General features: G+C 49.5%; 1 protein-coding gene and 2 pseudogenes across 2 annotated transcripts; 2 read left to right on the top strand and 1 right to left on the bottom strand.

The window, feature by feature from the left end:
* Positions 1 to 1,088: 1,088 nt before the first annotated feature.
* LOC109731198 (NADH-ubiquinone oxidoreductase chain 5-like) lies at positions 1,089 to 5,887 on the bottom strand (annotated as a pseudogene).
* Positions 4,973 to 8,115, top strand: LOC105877511 (syntaxin-12 pseudogene; annotated as a pseudogene).
* Positions 8,116 to 8,288: 173 nt separating this feature from the next.
* CYP4A11 (cytochrome P450 family 4 subfamily A member 11) lies at positions 8,289 to 21,744 on the top strand. Of its 2 annotated transcripts, XM_012776099.3 has the most exons (12): positions 8,289 to 8,551; positions 12,596 to 12,737; positions 13,383 to 13,427; positions 13,913 to 14,040; positions 15,036 to 15,160; positions 15,524 to 15,678; positions 16,123 to 16,229; positions 16,314 to 16,504; positions 16,607 to 16,740; positions 17,663 to 17,727; positions 17,871 to 17,947; positions 20,731 to 21,744. In XM_012776099.3, the coding sequence occupies exons 1-12, from the start codon at positions 8,357 to 8,359 to the stop codon at positions 20,924 to 20,926; spliced, it is 1,560 nt and encodes a 519-aa protein (XP_012631553.1). In that variant the 5' UTR covers positions 8,289 to 8,356; the 3' UTR covers positions 20,927 to 21,744. The 2 variants fall into 2 exon arrangements, with proteins under 2 accessions (XP_012631553.1, XP_012631552.1); XM_012776098.3 differs by having other exon boundaries at positions 16,123 to 16,504.
* The last annotated feature ends 1,408 nt before the right edge of the window (positions 21,745 to 23,152 follow it).

Here is a 23,152-nt window from a genome sequence, read left to right as displayed (position 1 = left end):
CATATCTTTATTCATTTTCTGTTTGGAGGATCTGTCTTGTGCCATCAGTGGGGTGTCGAAATCTCTGGTGATTATGGAGTTGCTATTAATCCATTTGCTTAGATCCAGTAAGGTTTGCTTTATGAATCTGGGTGCACCTAAGTTGGGTGCATATATATTTAAAATTGTTATCTTCTTGTTGAACTGTGCCCTTCACCATTATATAATGACACTCTTTGTCTTTCACTACTTTTGTTGGTTTAAAAACTAAATCGTCTGAAATTAGAACTGTCACACCAGCCTTCTTTTCGCTTCCACTTGCTTGGAATACTGATCTCCACCCTTTTACGTTTAGTCTATATGCATCCTTGCAGGTTAGATGTGTTTCCTGAAGACAGCATATACTTGACCTGTATTTTCTTATCCATTTAGCCAGCCTATGTCTCTTGAGTGGAGAGTTTAAGCCATTCACATTTATTGAGAGAACTGATAGGTAAGGTAGATTACTGTTCATTCTGTTGGGTTGGATGTTGTTGCTTTGATTTCTCTCTTGAGCTATTGTAATATCTGGCCTTTAGTCTTTGGGTTTTGGTTGTTTTTATATTCGTGAGTTTTGATTATGGTGTTCCATGCGTAATAACACTGTTTTGAGTACTTCTTGTAGGTCTGGTCTTGTCTTGGTGAATTCCCTGAGACTTTGCTTATCTGAGAATGTCTTTATTTCTCCTTCATATACAAAGCTTAGTTTTGCAGGGAATAAGATTCTAGGCTAGGCATTGTTTTGTTTCAGAAGAGTGAGAATGGGGCCCAAGTCTCTCCTTGCTTGTAAAGTCTCATTAGAGAAGTCTGGTGTTATTTGAATTGGCTTTCCCTTGTATGTTACTTGCTTTTTTTTATCTTACAGCTCTTAGAAGGGCCTCTTTAGTTGATATTTTGGTCAGTCTGATGACTGCATGTCGTGACGTCTTCCTGTTCGCATTGAATCTCCCACAGGTCTTCTGAGCTTCTTGAACTTGTATATCAAGATTTTTAGCAAGGCCTGGGAAATTTTCCTCTATTATATCTTCAAATAGCTTGTCCAACCCTTGAGTGTTTTCTTCTTCCCCTGCTGGTAACCCTATGACCCTCACATTAGGTTTCTTCACATAATCCCACATCTCTTGTAGGCTTTGCTCTTTTCTCTTGTTTCTCTGCTCTATCTCTATGACTGATTTATTTAATTGGAAGGTGTTATCTTCAATCTCTGAGATTCTTTCTTCTGTTTGATCTACCCTGTTCTTGAGGCTTTCCACCATATTTGTAGTTCCCTGAATTGATTCTTCATTTCCAGGAATTTGGTTAAACTTTTCTTCATTGTATCGATTTCTTTAGTGAATTTTTGTTCCAGGTCCTGGAGGCTGTTTGTGGCTTCTCTGTATTGGTTATCGAGTTGTTCTTGCAGGTCATTGAATTGTTCTTACGATCCACATTCATAATTCCTCTTCTGTCATTTTGGTTGCCTGATTTTGGTTGATGTCCATTTCTAAGGGGCTGGTGCTCCTCTTTGGGGGTGTGGTTTCCGTTTTGTTCTTCATATTTCAGGAGTTCCTTCACTGATTTCTTCCCATGTCAATCAGTTGTTGTTTCTTTCCTTTAGGTTTTCATTTGGGTATTCACATGCCTTGTTTAGTTTTTGAGCCGATAGGTGGTGTCTGTGGGTGAGATTCAACCACTCCCTGTATGATGTGTCAGTAGGTGCCGTGAAAAGGGTGTGCAGAATGTCCTCCCTTTCAGTAGGTGGCACTTGCTCAGAAGAACAGGCCACACTGTTGTTTTTGGGTCCTGTAACCAGCTCTTGTTCCTGAAGAGAGGCACTCTAGTGTCTCAGGTGGTCGGTGGGGCCCTGGGACTTCCAGGTGTATCCTTTTCTCCCCTCAGTAAGGGCTGGTCTAGGAGACAGTCTTGGCAGAGCTGGTTTGGGTAAGCCTGCCCTAAGGCACCACCAATCCTATTAGCAGGGTTCAAAGTTATGTTCTCTGCTTCCAGGAAAAGCTGTCAGGGAGTGGCTGGAATGGCCCCACTCAGTCAGAAAGTCTACATGTGGTGGTGGGGTGGGGCTGTCTGAGACCTGCAGTCTGGAACAGGCCTTGCTTCTTTCCACCGTCCCCAACTCTGTGGGTACTCGTGGGCCTCTTCCAGAAGGCCAGACCTCATGCCACCGGTTCTCCCCTGGCTGTGGTGATGGTTCCCTGTGCAGGAACGCCACCTGGGCTGGGTGCAAGGCCTCCCTTTGGGAGGAGGGTTGCCCTCTAGGACGCTGATCTGTCCCTGAAGGCACACACCCCTCAGTAGGCTGTTCACATATATCCCTTCTGTGTCCTGGGCAATGCGAGACCTGGGTGCACGAGATCTGGTCTGCAGTTCTGACCTCTGGGCCCCAGAGTTCAAATTATATCCCCACCAGGGAGAGGAGTGCCAGTCCCAATTCACCCATGGGGAGCCCAAGCTGGGTCTATGTCTCTCAGCCTCAGGGTCTGCCCCATTCTCCTGGGATTACCGTGCCAGCAGCACCTGGGAGGGTTGGCGGGTAGGGAGCTCACCATCTGAGTTCCCCTCAGACAGCTGTAGGGCCCCACAAGGGAAGGTCCCATTCCCTGGAGGTGCCTCTGGCTGGTGTCTATATTGTCTCTCTCGACAGACTCAGGTAAGGTCAGGGGAGGGGAGTATGAGGCAATATGGCGTGTGCCACGTAGCTCGGGTCTGTGCACAGGGAGTTGCCCCGCGGAGGTTGGGAGCCTGGTGCTGCATCTGCTACATGCTTACCACTCGTTGGCGGTGGCTATCTCTGGGCTGGTGTCTATAGGTCTCTCCACCTGCTGGGGAGCCCACCAGCAGTCCGAGATGCAGGGAAGGGGAAAGTTAACTGCTCTATCTACCCTTGCCACTGGTCTCCAGGCTGCTCCGGAGGTCTCTGCTTCCAGTTCTCCTCCGCAACCTCCTCCCGTGGAGTCTCCCATGGTCTTAGGTACTCCTCTTTCTGACCCTCGTCTAATGTATGCTCATCTTCTTACTTCTTTCTTCTAATTTCTGCTAGAATCTGTCTTTTCTGCAGAGACACTCTGTCTGGCAGTGTTTCTCATCTGCCATCTTGATTATCCCCCTCTCCCTTTCTTCTGCTTGATCTAACCTATTCTTAAGGCTTTGCACTGTGTTTTGTAATTCTTTGAATGAATTTTTCATTTCCAGAAGTTCTGTTTGATTTTTCTTTAATATTTCAATTTCTTTAGTGAATTTTTCATTAACTTATCAGATTTTTTTGTGGTTTCTTTGTGTTAGGTTTCCATGTTGTCTTGCATTTCATTGAGTTTCCTCATAAACTATGTTCTAAATTCTTCATCTATCATTTCAATGTTCTGATTTCAGTTGGTATCCATTGCTAGAGAGCTGTTGTTCCTTGTTTGGGTTTTCCTTTCACTTTAATTCTTCATACTTCTGAAGTCCTTTCACTGATTCCTTCCCATCTAGAGCAGCTGTTGCTTCTTACCTTTGGATTTTCTTAAAGAATTTAGATAATGATATGTTCAGCTTAATCTCTGAGCCAGTAGGTGGTGCTTGTGGGTGAAAATCAACCACACCCTGTATGATGAGTCAGTAAATGCAGTAAAACGTCATGCAAAATGACCTCCCTGTCAGTACGTGGCACTTGCTGGGAGGAACAAGTTGCAGTGCTATTTTGGGGTCCTGTAACCAGCTCTTGTTCCTTTGGAGAGGCACTCTAGTGCCTCAGGTGGTGGGTGGGGCCCTGGGACTTCCAGGTGTGCCCTTATTCTCCACCTCAGCAGGGGTGGGTGGGTGACTGAGGCTGGGTGGGCCCGGTAGGGTGAGCCTGCCCTCAGGCTCCACTAATGCTTTCACCAGGGGTCAAAGGTCTATTCCCTGCCTCTGGGCAAAGCTGCCAGAGTTAAGCTAAAGTGGCCCCACTCAACTGAAATTTCTGCATGTGGAGTCAGGGCTGTCTGAGACCCACAGTCTGGCAGTCTGAAGCAGGCCTTGCTCCTTTCTGCCCTCCCCTATTCTATGTTTCTTTCCAGGCCTCTGCCAGCAGGCAGGACCTCAAGCCAGCTGACCTCCCCCATGACTCTGATGTGGGCTGGAAGTTTCCCTGCCCAGGATCCCTGCCTGAGTTTGTAGCCACGGGAGAAGGGGTGCCCCAGAGCATGCTGAAACTAGGACCCACTCTGATCTGCCCCTCAAGGCACTCACACCTTGAGAGACTAATTCACAAATATCCCCTGTGTCCCTGGGTGATGCAATTGAGACCTAGATGTATAGGATCTGACCTGCTGGTCCGTCCCCGGGCCCTGAGGATTAAACCCTGACCATGCCAGGGAAAAGGATACTCTCACAGGGTGCCCAAGCTGATTCAGTGTCCTTCCACCTCAGGGTGTGTCCTGCTCTGCTAGAGTCACCAGGCAAGCAGCACATAAAAGGGCCAGCAGGTAGGGAGCTCACAGTCTGAGCACCCCTCATTCTGCTGCAGGACCCCAAAAGGAAAGGTCTGGGCCCCGTTCCCTGTGGAAGCCTCCATGTGGTGGCCCAATTGTCTCTCTCAGCCAAAAGTCTAGGTAGAAGAAAAGTGCAACCTCTGGTTATCTCCAGCTCCCTCTCTGGGAGGCAGTCCACCCAGAATGATGGGGCTCTGGAGTCATGCAGATCACCCAGGACCCACTTGATCCCTGTGGCTCCTGCAGTCTGGGCCAGAGTTGGGAAATGTCTGTGTGGGGATGAGCAAGATGGGACCTGTGTGGGTGAGGTCCCCTGGGGAGCACAAAGGTGTCCAGTGGGTAGAAAGGCAATGTGGGGCCTGCCCACCGGCCTGGGTCCATGGGGCAGGAGGCAACCCCAGAGGAGGTGAGAACCTGATGCCCTGTTTGCAAGAAGCTCTCCACTCACTGGTGGCAGCAGTCTCTGGACTTGCTTTGGCAGAATGTCTCTCCAGCAGCTCGGGAAGCCCACCAACGGCCTGAGATGCGAGGGAGGGAAATGTTAGCCAATCCACCTACCCTTCTTGCTGGTCTCCTAGCCTCTCTGGGCTTAATCCCCATCGATGCCTTTCTCCTTCCAGTTCTGTTCTGCAACCTCTTCCCCTGGAGTTTCCTGCAGGTTCAGGCACTCTTCCTTCCTGCACTCATCGAGTCTATGTTTGTCTGTCTGTTTGTTTTTCTCTTTCATCTAAAATTTCTCCTTCTTAGAGATGTTCTTACTGGCGGTGTCCTTGGTCCGCCATCTTCAATAGTTACTTTTAGTAAGGCTAGTTGATTTGAGGAGGACACAGCAATAATTGTTAGGTATGATTTTGTGTTAAAGCATAGATTTCATCAAAAAATACAGTGAGGGCTCCTAAAAAAAGTATCAAAGTTTTAATTGTACAATTATTTTTTTATTATATGATGAAAGAGAATTAGTAAAAATGCTCCTGCTACAACTAGGGGACTTGGCTGAAGTAGGACTGAACTTGCCACAGGACCTTCTATGGGCAACAGATGACAGGAGTATAGTCCAAATGGAGCAGATTTTTCTGGCTACAGCTAAAAGTAGACCTGTTATCATGAAAAGATCATAATTAAGTATAGAAATTTATTGAAATTGTCATGTATCTCAATGGATAGGAATCATGCCAATGATAATATAAAGCCAATCTCTTAGATGCAATGATATAAAATTGTGTGAAGGGCTGTGTTAGCATCTCTTTGTCCTTATCATCATCTGGTAAATAGAAATGACATAATTCCCACTTCTTCTCATCCAATATAGAGTTGAAAGAGGTCGTTATGGTAAATAAAATTAGTATTGGAGTAAGACATAAAAGTAATGATTCAAAGACTTGGTTAATATTAGGCTTTGAATGTACATATCATACTGAGAATTTAATTTGATCATGTAACAAAAAAAGTGCTACTGAATGAACATTATTGCAATGTGGTAAAGAAAAATGCAGTTTCCCGGTTTCTTCGTCTACCTGCCAGTTCTGTCTGGTAGCAGCTTCCGGTAGGAAAGAGGTGCAGGGCGAGCCGCTGCCAGCTCCTTGTAATGTCCTACGGTCCCTTAGATATGTACTGGAACCCGGGGCCCTCGGACCCCCAGCTCCGGGACTTCAGCAGCAGCATCCAGACGTGCAGCGGCAACATCCAGTGGATCAGCCAAGCCACTGCTCAGATAAAGAATGTGATGAGCCAACTAGGAACTAAGCAGGACTCAAGCAAGCTACAGGAAAATCTTCAACAGCTACAACACTACACAAATCAGCTCGCCAAGGAAACAAATGGATGCTGAAGGAATTAGGGTCCTTGCCCCTTCCCTTATCTACTTCAGAACAGTGCCAGCAGAAACTTCGGAAGGAACGCCTCATCAATGGCTTCTCTGCAGCCTTCAACAATTTCCAGGCTGTGCAGAGAAAGGTATCTAAAAGGAAAAGGAGAGTATTGCCAGAGCAAGAGCTGGACCTTGTCTTTCTGCAGAAAAGAGGCAAAGAGAAGAACAGCTAGTCTCATTTGACAGCCATGAGGAGTGGAACCAGATGCAGAGCCAGGAGGATGAGGTGGCCATTACTGAGCAGGATCTGGAACTTATTAAAAAAAAAGGGAAACGGCAATTTGGCAGCTGGAGGCTAACATTTTGGATGTCAGTCAGATATTTAAAGATTTGGCTGTGATGATCCATGACCAAGGTGATCTGATTGATAGCATAGAAGCCAATGTGGAAAGCTCTGAGGTGCATGTCGAAAGAGCCACTGATCAGTTACAGCGAGCTGCTTACTATCAGAAAAAATCTTGCAAGAAGATGTGTATCCCGGTGCTTGTCCTGTCAATGATTATTGTAATCTTGGGACTTATTATCTGGCTAGTTTATAAAACAAAGTGATTGCCTCAGAGCCTTCTCCAATGAGCTGCTTTCCAGGGCAAGTTCTTGTGGGAGTCTTGCCAGAACAAACCGATCACAAGAAGAGAACATACACCAGAGCATCCTGTAGTAATTTAGTTAGAAACTAACTACTAACTAGTCCTTGGAATTAGTGACTTATGGAGACAGTATTTATCAATTTATTGATTTTATTGATTTCTCAAATGAGGAATTAACTTATGTGAATTTGCTTTCTCTTGTATTCTGATTGCCCTTCATCCCAAGTGTTTACTGAAAATTCCATTCTAGATATTCTTGTTTTGACAGGTGACACTACAGTCTCATAATATTGTCTTTTATGTGTATAAAAAATATACCTTTTTACTTGCAAGTGACATAGAATTACTTTCTTGCACCCAGCATATTGGAGCCTGTCAGAAACTGGGCCAGCGATTTTTATTATTTAACATTTTAATTTGGAGCCTATTCTCTGTTTTGAAAGATTTGAGCACTATATTTAACTGGAAAGTAAAAAATTGCACATGTGATTCAGATTAAATGAAAAGTATCTATTTTAGCTGGCCACTTGCTGGGTACATGTTACTAATCTGGGTTTAAAGTTTACTTCATTATCTGCTAGTGCCATCCACAGCAGCCCGTCCTCATGCATACTAATCCATCTTGTCCATTTTTTAAAGGGGTTAATTTAAACAACATTACTATGCTCTATGGGGTCCCTCTCCCACCTGTCTGCATAGAAAGGGAGAATTAGACATAGCATGCTTTTGAAAAGCAAACAGGAATTGTTTGGAATGATTTAATCTTTTGTTGTTGTTTGCTTGTGGTTCTACATTCCTGGTGAATGATGAATGTTGCTGTCAAAAGACTGTCCCCTACCTTGTAAGGGTTTCTGGGCATTTGATAGCAGGAAGAATTTAAAAGATAGACTGAAGTTGGTTTAAAACTTAGTCCTGTGAACCTGGTGATAAAGCAAAGAAAATGTTCATTTTTGTAAATAATACTGGTTTGGACTAGTGATGTTAGACTTATCCTAATTTATGAACAAGAAATTAATCTCTCCATTAGACAAAAAAAATATTTCAATAAAATTGCTGTCTTGTAATATAAAAAGAAAGAAAGAAAAATGCAAATTCCTTGAAGCCAGAGCTCATGTTTGTTTTCCTCCCAGCCTTGCCTCCCTTGCCCAGCATATTGGCTGACACAGAGTAGGTGCTCATTAAATATTTATGAGTAATATGGAGCGGGCAATGTGGGTGCTGTGTGGACATTCCAGCTGTCAGCTGATGAAACTTTGATTTCTGTTTACCCAGCTGGATCCTCCATAATTAAACAACTCAGAACACTGAGATCTAAGCTCTGTTCTCAACCTTCAACCTCTCCACAGGTGGGTGGGGCAGCCCTCCCAGGGCTTGGCATGGGCAGGTAGAGGCAGTCAGAGACAGGCAGAGGCAGTCAGTGGTCCTGCAGGCACTAAACCATGGGTATCTCTGTGCTGGGCTCCAGCAGACTCCCAGGAGACATCTCTGGGCTCCTCCAAGTGGCCTCCCTGCTCAGCCTGCTTCTGCTGCTGCTCAAGGCAGCCCAGCTCTACCTGCGCAGGTGGTGGCTCCTTAGAGCCCTCCAGCAGTTCCCGTGCCCTCCCTCCCACTGGCTCTTTGGGCATAGCCAGGAGGTAAGAAGGAGCTGGACAGGGCAATGGGAGGGGAGGGAAGGCCGGGGTGCTGGCAGCCTGGTCAGCAAGTCCAGAGAGCAAAGCCTTAGGCTAGGCACAGTGGCTCATGCCCGTAATACTAGCATTTTGGGAGGCCGAGGCGGAAGGATCACTTGAGGCCAGAAGTTCCTGGCCTCAAAGGGCAAAGCCTTACTGTGTGATGAGCATGTGGCCTCTGAGAAACACGCTGTCTACCCTCCAGTCTTGGCTCATTCCAGCCACGGGGAGCTCACTCCCTTGCAAGGAAAATGGTTGGTGTTTCCTGGGTCTCCCCCTCCAGTCTTGGCTCATTCCAGCCACGGGGAGCTCACTCCCTTGCAAGAAAAATGGTTGGTGTTTCCTGGGTCTCCCCCTCTCCAAGCTGAGCACCCCCAGCAGCCTTAGCTGTTCTCAAAGATGCTTCCCTGCCCCAGTCACTCAATGCCATCCTCTCTGCCTGGCCCCGAGCCTGCATGGGAACATCAGTCTGATGGAATCCCTGCCCTGTGGGTTCATGGTCTGTAGAGACCATAGGCACGAATCTCATAAGGTTGAGGCAGGCCGCAGGGAGACAGCTCACTCTGCTGGGGAGGGTCGGTGATGTCATATGTAGGGGACTAACTGGCTCTGTTTGCCTGAGACTGAGGGAAGGTCCAGCACAGGTGATTTTGGGGCTGAAACCCTGACAGTCACGGGCACACATGAGAAGGTCAGCCTGCACGATGTCCTCCAGGTGAGGGGTTCCGATGTCTGAGTTGCACCATTGGACAGTGTCTGTTGACTTCCCGGCTCTCCTCCCACCCTCCTGGCCTGTGGACTACCTGGAACTGAACATATCATCCCCTCCCTGTGCCCCAGTACCCCGCATCCAGCAAGAGCCTGGCACAGTGGGATGGTCAGCCCAGGTGTGTAGAGAGACAGAGGAGGGAGGCAAAGGAGCATCTGAATGGCTGGGGAGGGACAGTGCCCACCCCCTGCACTGCCAGCTCCAGGGGTGGAGGCACCAAGCAAGGTAAAGGGCCGCAGGGAAAGGGCTCACCAATGGCTGTGGATTGAACACACTCAAGAGGAGACAGTGGGTTGCAGGGAGCTGAAGCCTGTTGTTTCTCAGCAAGAAAGGCAACGTGATCATCAGCAGAGTGGAGCCACAGTGGGGAACTGGAAACATCCAAGCCCTGCATAGACTGCTCCCAATCCTCTCTCCCTCCTTCTTTCCTAATCTCCTTTACTCTAAGTCAGATCATCAGATAGATCATGACTTTATCAAATGATCTGACTTTATCAGATCAGGTAAAGTCAGATAATTGTCCTCCCCATTTGCCTGTGCATTCCAACCTCGGGGCCTCTGCTCACCCTGTGCCCTCTGCCTGCAATGACTGTGTCCTACATGTGTCCATTGGCCAAGGCCAATTGCCAAGCCACTTCCCCCAAGAAGTCCTCCTGGGTATCCCAGAAGTGGATACTGGGCAATTCTTTTTCTTTTGGTCTGTCCTCAGGGGGACAGAACAGTGTTAACCTGATTCAGTTATTTTTCTGCAATGTCATAACTGTGGGCTCCTTCCGGGAGAGACCATCTCTGATTCCTCTTTGTAACCCAATAGCCCCTTAGTAAATGATGACTCAATCAATGAATGAGTGAATGATCAAGAGCTTTCTAACATTCCGTTCTGAGCCAGGGCCCCTCTCTGAAGCTTCCCCAGGTGCTTGGGTTTCCCTCCACCCCAACACTCATTATCCTCCACTGTACAGCCTCTAATCTTTCTGTCTCCCCGGCTAGACTGAACACTCCAAAAAAAAAAAAAAAATAGGTGAAGATCCATAGTTGTAGCCAGGGGCTGAACCAGTGCTTGGCACATAGTCCGTGTTCAGTAAGCATGTGCTGAATGAAGGAACCTGTGCCACAGCAGGGCGTGTTGCCTCAGAGCTGGTGAACACTGTTGTCAGAAGGCTGTGGGCAGAGATTCTATACCTCCACAGCAGACAGTTGCTTGGAGTTACATAGAAGTAGTGAGAATAAAGAAGAGTTGACTAAATGGAACGTCTCTAGGACCAAATGTCTATGAGGATTCCAGACAAGATAAAACAAAGCTGAGTCTTGGAGGTTGAGGACAGGAGGTTGCTCTGTGGCAAAGTGGAAGGGCATTCTAGGCAGAGGAAGAACAAGTGCAAAGGCCTGGGAGAGCAGGTGGGTTTAGCTAGTGTGAGGGGCAGCAGCAGAACCGGGTCCTGGTAGACTTGCCAGCACAGCAGGGGGCAAGAATAGGGACACCGGAAGGCAGAGGGCTTTGTGATCCACACCGAAGACTTTTGAAAAACAACTCCAGGAAACAGGGACCTCACAAAACTTTCTTTTCATTGATGACTGAAAATGAGAATGAAAAAACTAAATCTCAAAATGAAAGACCAACACTGATTTGATAGGTGTATATCCAGACTTTGTTCTATAAACCCATACATATTCAGCACACAGAATACTATTATACACACAATTTCATATTTAATCTTTCTTTCACATAGCCACATGCACGCCAAACACTATTTTACCTTAATAGATACTTACATGTATGCTGGGATAATAATGAAAATATAACAACTGTATGGTAATATAAAATTAATGAATAATTAAAAATTTTAGGCCAGGTGCAGTGGCTCACACCTGTAATCCTAGCACTCTGGGAGACTGGGGCAGGTGGATCGCTCAAGGTCAGGAGTTCTAAACAAGAGTGAGCAAGAGCGAGACTCCTTTGGTCTCTACCAAAAATAGAAAGAAATTAATCGGCCTACTGAAAATACATAGAAAAAATTAGCCAGGCACGGTGGCGCGTGCCTGTAGTCCCAGCTGTCGTGGGCCGCTCACAGGACGGAGGATGAACACAGAACACAAAACACAAATGCAGAACACAAAGAAAAACGCAGACACGTACAAACGGTTGACTCGAGTAATAATACACCAGGTCAGTTTTATTTTTATACTCTAAAAAATTAAAGTTAGTTCCTTGTACATAACCACCCAGGCATTTCAGCAATGGCCATAAATTCTGGAATATGTAGCCTTAGGGAAGCAGATATACCCTGACTCAAGGTTTCCAGGTGGTTGCTCTAGGCACCAGGCATAGACCAGGGACTGAGATTAGCAAGGATGGGCAAGGCGAGCTACAGTGGGCATTTCTCCTCCCCAGCTTCTCTTAGGGTGACCCCCTAAGATCTTCGGCTGAACCCCGGAGGCTGTGCATGGCTTAGGTCGCCCCTCCCTTGAGTGGTCTTACCCGTCATTGACTAACCAGCCATCTTATGGGGTGTTTATTGTGTGGCCTCCAGACCCCCAATGCCATGGGGGCGGGGAGCAGCTCTTGCTTACATGCAACTCAGGTTCTTTGTTATGCCTCTAGGCGACAGCTTTGTTTATCACAGGGAGCCTGTCCAGAACACATTACTTTCAAACGCTCTGGGCAGAACACGTACATTACTCACTAACTTTAATTCTTAAACTAGGAAAATATATGTCAGTCCCCTACACCCAGCTACTGGGGAGGCTGAGGCAGGAGGATCGCTTGAGCCTAGGAGTTCGAGGTTGCTGTGAGCTAGGCTGATGCCACGGCACTGTAGCCGGGGCAACAGAGTGAGACTCTGCCTCAAAAAAAAAAAAATTTTTTTTTTAAATGTATCCATTTTATTCTCTGAATGAATTATTTTACGAATCTGTTTACTGGGCGATGCAAGTTGTCATGCAGATTGTCCATGGAAAATGTATTTCCAAAGGTTTTGTACAGTGTGGGGACGATGCTGGCTTACGTTTCTGTGGGCAGTGTTGCGTGAGAACCACAGCTCTGCCCAATAGGGAAACAGAATTTGGCTTGGGCAAAGGCCTGGGGAGATAGCAAGAGTCTGGGCCAGAGCCTGGGCCATCAGAAATCGTTCCAAAAACTGATAGATGGAGAACTATGTTCCTGTGGTTGTCCTGGCCTTCCCTCCCACTGCAAAGACTGGCACAAAAGTTTTCATTGATTTGCCCTTCCTTACTAACAGTTACCAAAGGACCAGGAACTTGAGACCATTCTGAAATGGGTCAAGGAATTCCCAAGTGCCCGTCCTCACTGGCTATGGGGGAGCCACGCCCGAGTCCTGCTCTATGATCCTGACTATATGAAGGTGATTCTAGGGAGATCAGGTGAGATTGAAACCTGCATTGCAGCTGGAGCAGCTCCCGCCTCTTGAGTACATGCCCCTGGGCTTGTAAAACTACAGAAGAAAATGGGAGTCCAAACAGCAATATCTGAACCTCTACCAGCCATCCACCAAGCCCATAATTCAGCCGATGGCAAAAAATATTTACTGAGCACTGAATGTTTAAAATGGCCAAGTGGGGCTGAGTTTCCTATTCTTTTCTTTCTTGCTCTTTTAAGCAAATTGAGGTGATCTGTTATGTAAACTGATCTAATCTGAAACACAAATTTCATGTCTACACTGACTTGGGTTTAGAAGCTCTAATTATCTCCTGTCCTGGTTTGGGGAGGCTAAGCCACCACCTACGTAGAAACACCCAAGGCTCTGTCTTACTCTTGGGCGTGGGGGACGTTGCCTGTGTCTCTGGCCCACTCACCATCCCAGTTCTGTGAGTGCCCTGCTGCTGGCTCCCTGAGTCTGCCCCCCTGTGCCCACACCGACTTTCAGGAGAGACACAGGAGGAGATGGGAGGCAAGTGGGTGGTGACATGGGACATACTGCCACTCACACACATCCAGAACTGTTGGCAACCACAGCCCCCTTTGTTTGGTCCTCCAGTTTACTAATAATGTCCTGCCTCATCTTTCAGATCCAAAGGCTGATGGTTCCTACAGATTCCTGGCTCCCTGGATTGGTAAGTGTGCCTCAACAGGCCTGCCATCCACATGCCAGATAAGTTTGCCAAGAGCTATCTCTTTGGCTCACAGAGAGCAACAGGAGGCAGGACACCACTGTCATGGCTCCATCCCTAAATCAAGCCTCACTTCTCTTCCACTAACAAGACCACACCCCTTCCTAATGCTGGTGTGAGCCCTCCTGAGACTCACCTTCTTCCACTTTACCTCTCAGTCCTCTCCATTCTCACCTGATGTTTAGTAAATATCTGCCCCCAACACTTTTCAGTCTTCGTCTACTGGCTGTCCTAATCACATTGATGTACAACCAAATTGGAAAATTCACATTCCTGAAATGCACTGTGCCTTTGCTGCCTTTGTCCATAATGGGACTTTCTTCTGGGTTTCTGCACCCAGGATCCACCGTCTGTCCCTCCCAAATTGTCCCCCACCATCCCTCTGGTCCCATCTCCCCCACATGCATACACTCCTGTCTCTGGCCCAGGGTATGGTTTGCTCCTATTGAATGGGCAGAAGTGGTTCCAGCACCGGCGGCTGCTGACCCCGGCCTTCCACTACGACATCCTGAAGCCCTACGTGGGGCTCATGGCAGACTCCGTCCAAGTGATGCTGGTGAGCCCGTCTCTCTCTGCCCTGCACACACCCGCTGGAGGCACACACTCCCACCAGTTCCACTCCACGCCTGTGCCTGCAGACAGCCGCACACGTAGCACTCTCAGGCGGTTCCTGTGAGAGTAGGGTTCCCTAGTGGATGGGATGGGGGGGTGCCCCGGCATTCAGCTGGACCCACACTTTGCTCATGGTCTGAGGAAAAGAGGGCCACAGTGAATACAAGACCCTCTCTTCCCGCGTTCACATCTTCAGCACTGTGGGCACAGCGGACTGGAGGAATGATCAATCCCGCTGGACAGCACCACTACCAGCCCCGGCTGGCCGGGGCCATGGCAGCGTCAGGGGAAGGGCGGACATGCTAGGGTGCCACTCAGCCAGGCTCTGGCCTGGGGCTCAGGACTTCTGCGTGGATTGGAGCCACCATGGCATGCACTGGACACCAGGTCCACATTCTCAGCGCCACGCCTGCCACGCCAGCCACGCCATCAGCCCCCACCAGGACTCTGATTTCTCACCAACTGTGCCCAGCAAATGATCAATGAATGAAAAGGAATTAAAGTCCCTGATGTCTCTGCATTAGGAGCCCATCGTGGTCCCTTAGGCTTCTGTTCCTTGACACATTTGCTGCCTGATGCTGGCGTCCTCACTGTCCCTCAGGTCTAGCTCTGCTCTCAGAACACTAGTCTTTGTCCCAAACAGAACATTTTTTTCTCATTAACCAAAAGGTCGCAACCAATTGCCAAAAGTTAAAATGTAAATCAGACTTTAGGAGAAGCTATGTTTAATTTTGTAATAAAAGTTTGTGTGAAATAGACAACATTTGAGAAACATTTGTTCACAGTCCTAATTGGCTCTAATGCACCTGCTCTCTACCTGCACCTGCACCCCTCCCGTCTACAGCGGGAGGGGTCCCGACAAAGACATCTGCAGATTCAGGAGAAATCTGCAGAGAAATTCTGGGGGAACTGAGAAGTTAGTGCCTCTTTTCACTGCAGGACAAGTGGGAGGAGCTCGCCAGCCAGGACTCCCCTCTGGAGGTCTTTCAAACTGTCTCCTTGATGACCCTGGACACCATCATGAAGTGTGCCTTCAGCCACCAGGGCAGCTTCCAGCTGGACAGGTCTGTGAGGACCCTTCAGCTGCAGGGTCCTCGTCCTTACCAACTGGAGCGATGTCCCTGAGAGGCTGGTGGGGCCGCACGGAGGCACCTGCACACTAACCCACACTCAGCCCTGGCCCAGCTCTAATTCCAGACCAGAGCAGACCGTGACTCAGCCCCAGTTCCCCCATCTCTCGCATAGGCCGATGCAGGCTGTCATGCCATCTTCTAAAGGCCTGAGGATCCCAGGGCTGCAGGACAGAAGAGACTTCTGCCTCAGTGCTGCCTGTCCCCACTGTTTGAAGCCCTGTCCACCCAGACCCCACTGTGCCTCCGGTGAGAGGCTCCTTGCCACCCTGGTGTCTTCTGCATCCTCTCCCTCAGGAACTCCCAGTCATACATCCAGGCCGTGAAGGACCTGAACAACCTGCTCTTTTCCCGTATTCGGAATGCCTTTTACCAGAATGACACCGTCTACAGCCTGACCCCATCTGGCCGCTCGAACCGGCGCGCCTGCCAGCTCGCCCATCAGCACACAGGTTCTGTCCTCTGGTCTCCCCACCTCTACCAGACACAGCCACAGGCGCTGGCCCTGAGGCCTGAGGCAGAGCCAGGCCCCCTGGTGCCCCTGTAGGAGCTGGGACTCACTCCTGCAGCCACTGCTGCTGGGGACTTCCCTGGTGCAGGAGGAGGGAGCTGAGATGTTGGGGGCCAGGTGCTGTGCAGGGTCTGCCTGTGTCATCACACTGGTGATGGGTGAATGGGACCCCATCCTGGGAGCATTCAGGCAGGGGCTCCATGGCGGTGCCTTGGAGAGAAGGCCTGACCTGCAGCACCTGGGCTAGAATTCCCACCCTGGCCCACGCACCCACTCCCACACCCATCGTGAGCTCTACCTGCACCCAGACTGGGGCAGTGGGGCAGCCGGGGCTACTGCGGGTGCTTCGCTGTCGGCTCTGCCAGTAAGCGCTGTTCCGGGACAGACGGAGTGATCCAGTGGAGGAAGGCTCGCCTGCAGGCGGACGGAGAGCTGGAGAAGGTCAGGAGGAAGAAGCACTTGGACTTCCTGGACATCCTCCTCTTGGTCAACGTGAGTGTGTGTAGGAGAGGCCTGAGGCTTTGCTCAAAGCAGAGAGCAAAACCCAACTGTGCCCTCTCACCGCGACCTCCCCAGGTGGAGAATGGCAGCATCTTGTCAGACAGGGACCTCCGCGCTGAAGTGGACACGTTCATGTTCGAGGGTCACGACACCACAGCCAGCGGCATCTCCTGGATCTTCTACACTCTGGCCACACACCCCGAGCATCAGCACAGGTGCAGGGAGGAGATCCAGAGCCTCCTGGGGGATGGAGCCGCCATCACCTGGTGAGTGAGCTCGCAGGTTAGGACAGAGCCCTGCCCCCCTCGCGGGGGGAAGCCCCCGGCCCGCCCAGCCCTGCCTGCTGTTCGAGATGGGCTTCATTTCAGGGACCACCTAGACCAGATGCCCTACACCACCATGTGCATCAAGGAGGCACTGAGACTCTATCCACCGGTGCCAGGCGTTGCCCGAGAGCTCAGCAAACCCGTCACCTTCCCTGATGGACGCTCCCTGCCCAAAGGTATGAGCGTCCCCACACCCACCGACCTAAGCCCTGCACAGGCCCACATGGAGAATCAGACATCCACATACGCTTCAGCAATTCTGAACCTCTCTGTCTCCCTTTCCTCATCGGCTAAATTAAAACTTACTTTGTAGTCAGGATGAAGTATGTAAATTGCTTGGCACAGATCTTGAACCCACCGAAAGTTCAATGAATACGTGTTAGCCTTTGGTTGTGTCCTGGGGATGACAGCCCTAGCATTCTATTCCCTGGGATGTGTGGGGCTGAGCGGGGGAGCAGACAGGGGCAGAGGGAGCTCAGCCCTCTTCCCTGTCAGTTCAGGGCAAATGAGGGAGGTCAGGAATCCAGAGTCCTGGGTCAGATGGGGTCCAGTCACTGAGGAGCCCCGAAGTTGAGGGCAGAGAGCAACTGATGACCAGGTCTGAGACCCCTACCATGGTCAGAGGCCACCAAGCTCAATCCTCATGGGATCTGGTCCCAGTTCTGCCACATCCTAGCTGTGTGATCCAAGGCAAGACAATTAGCCTCTCTGGACTCAGGCACCTTGCCCGAAAAATGAGGGTAACAGGCTGTGTTCCTTGGAGGGCGGTGGTGAGCACTGGGTGAGTTAAAGTATATTCCCCAATGGCTCATGGGTGCATTTGGGAAATGTGAGTTGGGCCAGGACTTACTACGAACAGCAGCCTCCCATTCTTTCATGCTTCTCCTTCATGCATTCGTGGTCTTCTCTCCCCATCTGAGCTTACCTGACAAGCCAAGCCCACCTCACCTACGTAGTGACAGGGTCATCCCGCTCAGAGTGATGATTTGTGGCACACTGGCATTTTGTGCATGCCCGTGCCCCTGCGAGCTGAGGGACCAGGTGCCCACTCGATGGGTATAACTGGGATCACTCTTCTGTCTCATACCTGCCCCACAGGTGTCATAGTCTTACTTTCTATTTATGGCCTTCACCATAACCCGAAGGTGTGGCCCAACCCAGAGGTAAGAGGATCCTGGGAAGAGGGTGGGGTGACCCTCAGGACCAACACCATCTCCCGCTCCTACCTCTGGATGTCCTGTCCCTTTTTGGGTGGGAAGCAGGGTCTTGACCCCTACCCGCCCTGGCCATGGTGTTCTCTCTGCAGGTGTTCGACCCTTCCCGGTTTGCACCGGGTTCTGTTCCACACAGCCACGCTTTCTTGCCCTTCTCGGGAGGATCCAGGTGAGGCATCCTGTGGGGTTGTGCAGCTGGGGAGATAGGAGGTGTATCTGGGCACACACCAGATGTGTGAGGGCCCTATGCTCATATGTGGCACCTTCAGTTACATCCTTGAATGTTGGTGTCTGTGGGGAGCAGGCCTGGCGTGGCTGTCTCTGTGTACGAAAGGAAGGTGGTGGTTCAGGGGACACCATGGAGACTTTTCTTCTCTGCTCTTGCTCCATGTCCAGCCAAAACTCTCTCCCAACTTCAGTGTGCTCTGGTGTTTTTCTCATTTTAGGAATATGAATTTTCAGAGTTAGATTTTTTCCAGTAAATTAAACTTCATATGTTTGCTTTTCTCAGTTATCACGTTATTGGCCAATTTCTCTCTTCCCAGACATTCTCATATCACCACATCACCTTTCCACTTAATTCACCAGTCTGCCATGAAATGGAATCATTGACATGTTTCTGTATGTTTAGAATTCACACGCCTTGCTAGTCCTACCATTCAAGCCAAATACGCGAAATTTAAGGTAGCTCTTTGTAGAAAGTTTCACATCCATGTTTGTTGTCTCACATATTTTGCTGTCTTGATCAATAAAGTTTTCATTGCATTATAAAGTTCATGTATTTATGTCTAGCTTCCCATTTGGCTAAATTCTATATGTACAGTGGGATCGCTATACTATAGTCCTAGTCTGCACAGAACAATGCGGAAAAAAACAGAAAAATAAGGACAATAAACTGTCATTGAGAGAAAACCCCCACTATTTAGTATATAACACATACTTTTTGAAAGGTTCCTGGTATGTAAAATATAAAATATGCTTGAGATGGATGTTGAGCTGGGCAAACACACTCCCAGTGACGGCTGTGAAAATCCTCAAAGGTTGCGGGAATTGTCCTGTGAAATACAAATAGCTAAAAATGATGTAAATAGTTAGAAGAAATAATGTTTTTCTGAATGCATAATGCTGTGAATTCTTCCAATAGCAAATCAACATTCACAGAACAGACTTTGAGAAAATTGTTCCTCTAGGAAATAATTTTCCACCATTGGTTTCTCCCAGGATGAGTATTTTCTCCTAAACAAATTCTGCAAATCATGTTTCTGCCACTAGAGGGCAGGAGAGTATTAGGTACCTCTATTTCTAGCTCAACTAATACTTCCTCTTGGTGTATTCATTCCACTCTATTCTATTTTTAAAATTAATTAATTTGAATACAAAAGTATTTATTAAGCTGATGACTGTGGGTCAAATCCTCTGCAGTATGATGGGGAAACACATAAAATATATTGTCCCTGCCTCCAGGAGTTGAACATCAGGACAGAAATGAGTTGTTCGAACCATATACCTGCACTCCAGGCAGACAGCATGCCTTCATTCCTGCTCTCACTCGCTCATTCGCTCTCGGAGCAGTTCCTTGAGTGTTCCATGCTCCTGGCACTGTCTTGGCACTGGACTGTGATTGTCCTTGAATGAAGCACTGGAGCTGCCTTAGACTGGGGGAGGGAGAGGTACAGCCAGCAGAGGGGCGAGGCCAGCTGGTCACTGGCCTTAGCCTTGGAGATGTGGTAGGCAAAGGTGGAGGGAAGGCACTCCCAATGACCTCCACACGACCTGAGCTAGGAGTGGGGCTGGACGGGCAAGAGGTGGGTGAGACACCCAGCCGCAGAGCGCTTTGATGCCAGTGGGGGCATTGGGCCACAGCCCCACCTGTGAAGAAGAGTGAGGCAGGGACTGAGCTAGACCACAGTGGCTTCAGTGTGGAGGGAGGGGAAGCAGGGAGACCAGAATCTGCCAGGAGGGAGGACTGAGGAATGAAAGGAGGGACAGTTCTGGAGTAGAATCAGAAGGCTACAGGTGCTGACACACTGACGGGGTGAGGGCAAGGCAGAAGCCTGGACATAGAGTGGGAGAATGATGGGGCCACAGCTGATGACAGCTAGGATCTCTCTGAGGATCTGGGTCCCTGAATGTCCCCCTAGGTGGTGAGCACCTGAGAATGTGGCCCACCCTCACCCTACAGTGACCAGAACTGGCCTCCACACTGGGAAACCAGAGACTCTCTGTGGAGGGAGTGGGCAAACCGATGATTAACTCTTTAACCACTTCGGGACTGTGTTCACCGGCCGAGAAACCTTGCCCACAGCTGGCGCTCACAGTCCGCATGATAGTTTGTGCTGTGCATTGACGACAAATCCATTTTGTTCTTCTGTGATGAGGAAAGCTTTAAAGCACTGAAAGCTTGTTTTACTTTACAGGCAGCCAGCTTTACTTGTAATGTAAATATCAGAATAGGTAACATATACATGTATGTTTTCATTACGTTATTTTTATTATTTTTATTTTTTTTTATAGTCAACTGATCTGGGACTTTACGTTATTTTTAAATGTTCACAATTTTATTTTGATAAATGAAAAATTAGAAAAGTCATATCACGGCTGTCAGCTAAAGTCGCTGTGTGCATTCATCTGTGGCCATCGACTATAGTCGGCGCTGCTACCAAAGTGGTTAAAGGATTCATGAGCTTAGGCTCTGCCTTGGAGCACTGACCCTCGCCTAGCAGGTTTCCTGCCTGCTCAGAGCAGAGGTAGACGTTGGGAGCTAGCCCTGGAAGCTGGTAGGCTGTCAAAGGCCAGGGGAGAGTGCGCAGTGTGCGGAGAGGGGGCGGGCCCAGGCCACGTGCAGCAGGGCCCTGAATGCCCACCTCTGGACTGGAGCTTGGGGCCAGTCTCTTACCCGCTCAGAAGGGGGCCTGATGCCATTTCTCATTTCACTGTCCCTGCCCCACCCAGGAACTGCATCGGGAAACAATTTGCCATGAACGAGCTGAAGGTGGTCGTGGCCCTGACCCTGCTCCGCTTTGAGCTGCTGCCAGATCCCACCAGGGTCCCCATCCCCATAGCACGAATTGTGTTGAAGTCCAAGAATGGGATCCACCTGCGTCTCAGGAAGCTCCCCAACCCTTATGGGGATGAAGACAGGCTCTGAGGGCCTCCACCTGCCGTCCTGCTGTCTTGCTGTCCTGATCCCTGCTCCTGTCCCCTGCCTGTTAGCCCACATCCTGCTTTCTATCTGCCACCTGCCATCCTTCCTGCAGCTGTCTTGCCTCCTGTCCCCTCATCTGTGTGCCCTTGTCTCTGTCACCGACTCCAGGCTCACCAACTGTTTGTCCACCTGTCTCCTACCCACCTGCATCACTCTATGTCCACCTGACCCCTGATCTCCTGCCTGCCCTCCTGCCTGTCTGCCCCATACCTGTCCTTTTCCTTTCTGCCTGCTGGTCTTCCCTGTATGAGTTTCCTATCACTGCTGTAATAAGCTAGCACAACCTTAGTGGCTTTCAATAATAGAACTTTATTATTTATGCTTCTGGAATCAGAAGTATGAAAAGGTTTTGGCTGGGACACAATGAAGGTATTGGCAGGGCCACACTACGGCTCTAGGAGACACTTCCCTTCTCTGCTCTCTTCATTATCTGGTGTTGTGATCTTTGGCTTCTGGACCCTTCTACCATGTTCAAACCCAGCAGCATCCACAAATCACCCTGCTTTTGTCTTCACACAGCTTCTCTTTTCTAAGGACCATGGTGATGACATCAGGCACACTCAGATGCTACTGGACATATTCATAGTTTCCAAGGATCAGGACACATGCGTCTTAGGGAGCCATTATTCAACCTTACACCATCCCTATTTGTCACCTGATCTGTCCATCTAAATCTCTCCTCTATGGTACCTGTCTACCTGATTGTCATTCACACAACCCGTGTCGTCCCTCCTGCCTGAAATAAAGTCCACAAGGCTGCACACTGTGTCTGTCTTCCCTTGGAGGAGAGGGGGGCAGGAGCAGAGAGACAGGGGAGACAAGCCCTCGTTAGGAGGGAGAGCGGAGGTGATATCTGCCCTCGGTGCCAGGACCCCAACAGGACCCGACGCGGCCCACCCCCTTCCACACGGCCTCATGCCGTGTGATCCTAGATGTCGCATACCCTGCCCAGCGCCCAAGGCTCCCATGGTAGCTGAGCTCCGACAAAGGGCTTCTCTCTAGGAGCTCAGAGGGAGAAGCTTGCACCAGATGTGGAAGAGACCAGACCCCCATTTTATTCGGAAGTTAGCTTTTCTCACACTGGGCTTTCCAGAGCAGGGCTGGCCTGAGGATGTGTCTCAGTTCACTTTGTATTGCTGTGACAGAAGACCTGAGGCTGAGTAATTTAGAAAGCAGGGGTTTATTTGGCTAACAATTCTGGCGGCTAGAAAGTCCAAGTTTTGGCAGCTGCATCTGGTCAGCACCTCTTACAGCTTCCACTCATAACGGAAAGCAGAAGAGGATCGAGTGTGTGCAGAGATCACATGGGCAGAAATGAAATGAGAGAGAGACAAGGAAGCCAGACTTTTCTAAAATCCCACTCCCTTGGGAACCAATCCATTCTAGCTAGAGGAAGAACTCATTCACCCCTGGTGGGGGGGATTAACCTATTCATGGGGGACCCACTCCCATGACCCAAACACTTCCCACTAGGCCCCACCTCCCAACATTGCCACATTGGGGATTCAATTTCAAAATGAGTTTGGGCAGGGACAAACCACATCACAACCACAGCCCAGCAGTCTTGAGCTGAGCCAGAAAGCCTTACAGGCCTGGTCTAGCATGAGGGCCTTGGGGACATTGCTCTTCATAGTCCCAGTGAGGCATGAGAAGGAGGCCACATCACCATGCACATGTCAGCCTGCCTGCAGGCGTCTCAGGAGGCTCATGCAGTGGGCAGCTGGCCAGCACAAGCTACAGAAGCCCACGTGGGCATGGCCGGTGCCAGAGGGTGTCAGACTCTAAGCAGCTCCTCCCCCAGGACAGCGTTTTGGTGGTCCCCTGCCTCTCTGGCTGGCCACCCTGTGGAAGCAGGGGCATTGTCCACCCTGCCCATGCTTGGTGACTGCCTGGTGCTGGTGCCCCTGCCCCTGGGCCCTGTTCCAGCACCCAGCCTGTGTCGACTCCCCCAGCTTCCCTGTACTGGTGTCCGTGCTTCCACCAGCCTCTCTCAGCTGAGACCCTTCTGCTGCTGCTGGATATGAGCACAGTTCTGGCTGACCTCTCCCTCCTTCCTTGCCCAGAGGCCTGGGTGCCATGGACAGACCTCCTGGGAGCCCTCTGCCAGAGGTGCGATGACTTGTTCTGCTTCCCTAAAGGGCTCTTTCCCAGGATATCCCTCTCAGTCTC

The sequence above is a fragment of the Microcebus murinus genome, chromosome 2 (genome assembly GCF_040939455.1).
Source record: "Microcebus murinus isolate Inina chromosome 2, M.murinus_Inina_mat1.0, whole genome shotgun sequence".
Taxonomy (NCBI): domain Eukaryota; kingdom Metazoa; phylum Chordata; class Mammalia; order Primates; family Cheirogaleidae; genus Microcebus; species Microcebus murinus.
Note: the sequence above shows the minus strand (reverse complement) of the source record. Positions and strands in the feature narration are given on the sequence as shown.

Bases quoted from the DNA above. Each gene is read 5' to 3' on its own strand.
- CYP4A11 (XM_012776098.3), top strand. From the start codon at position 8,357: ATGGGTATCTCTGTGCTGGGCTCCAGCAGACTCCCAGGAGACATCTCT. The intron at 16,505-16,606 runs GTGAGTGAGCTC...GCTTCATTTCAG, and splicing joins GATGGAGCCGCCATCACCTG to GGACCACCTAGACCAGATGC. The intron at 16,741-17,662 runs GTATGAGCGTCC...CCTGCCCCACAG, and splicing joins TGGACGCTCCCTGCCCAAAG to GTGTCATAGTCTTACTTTCT.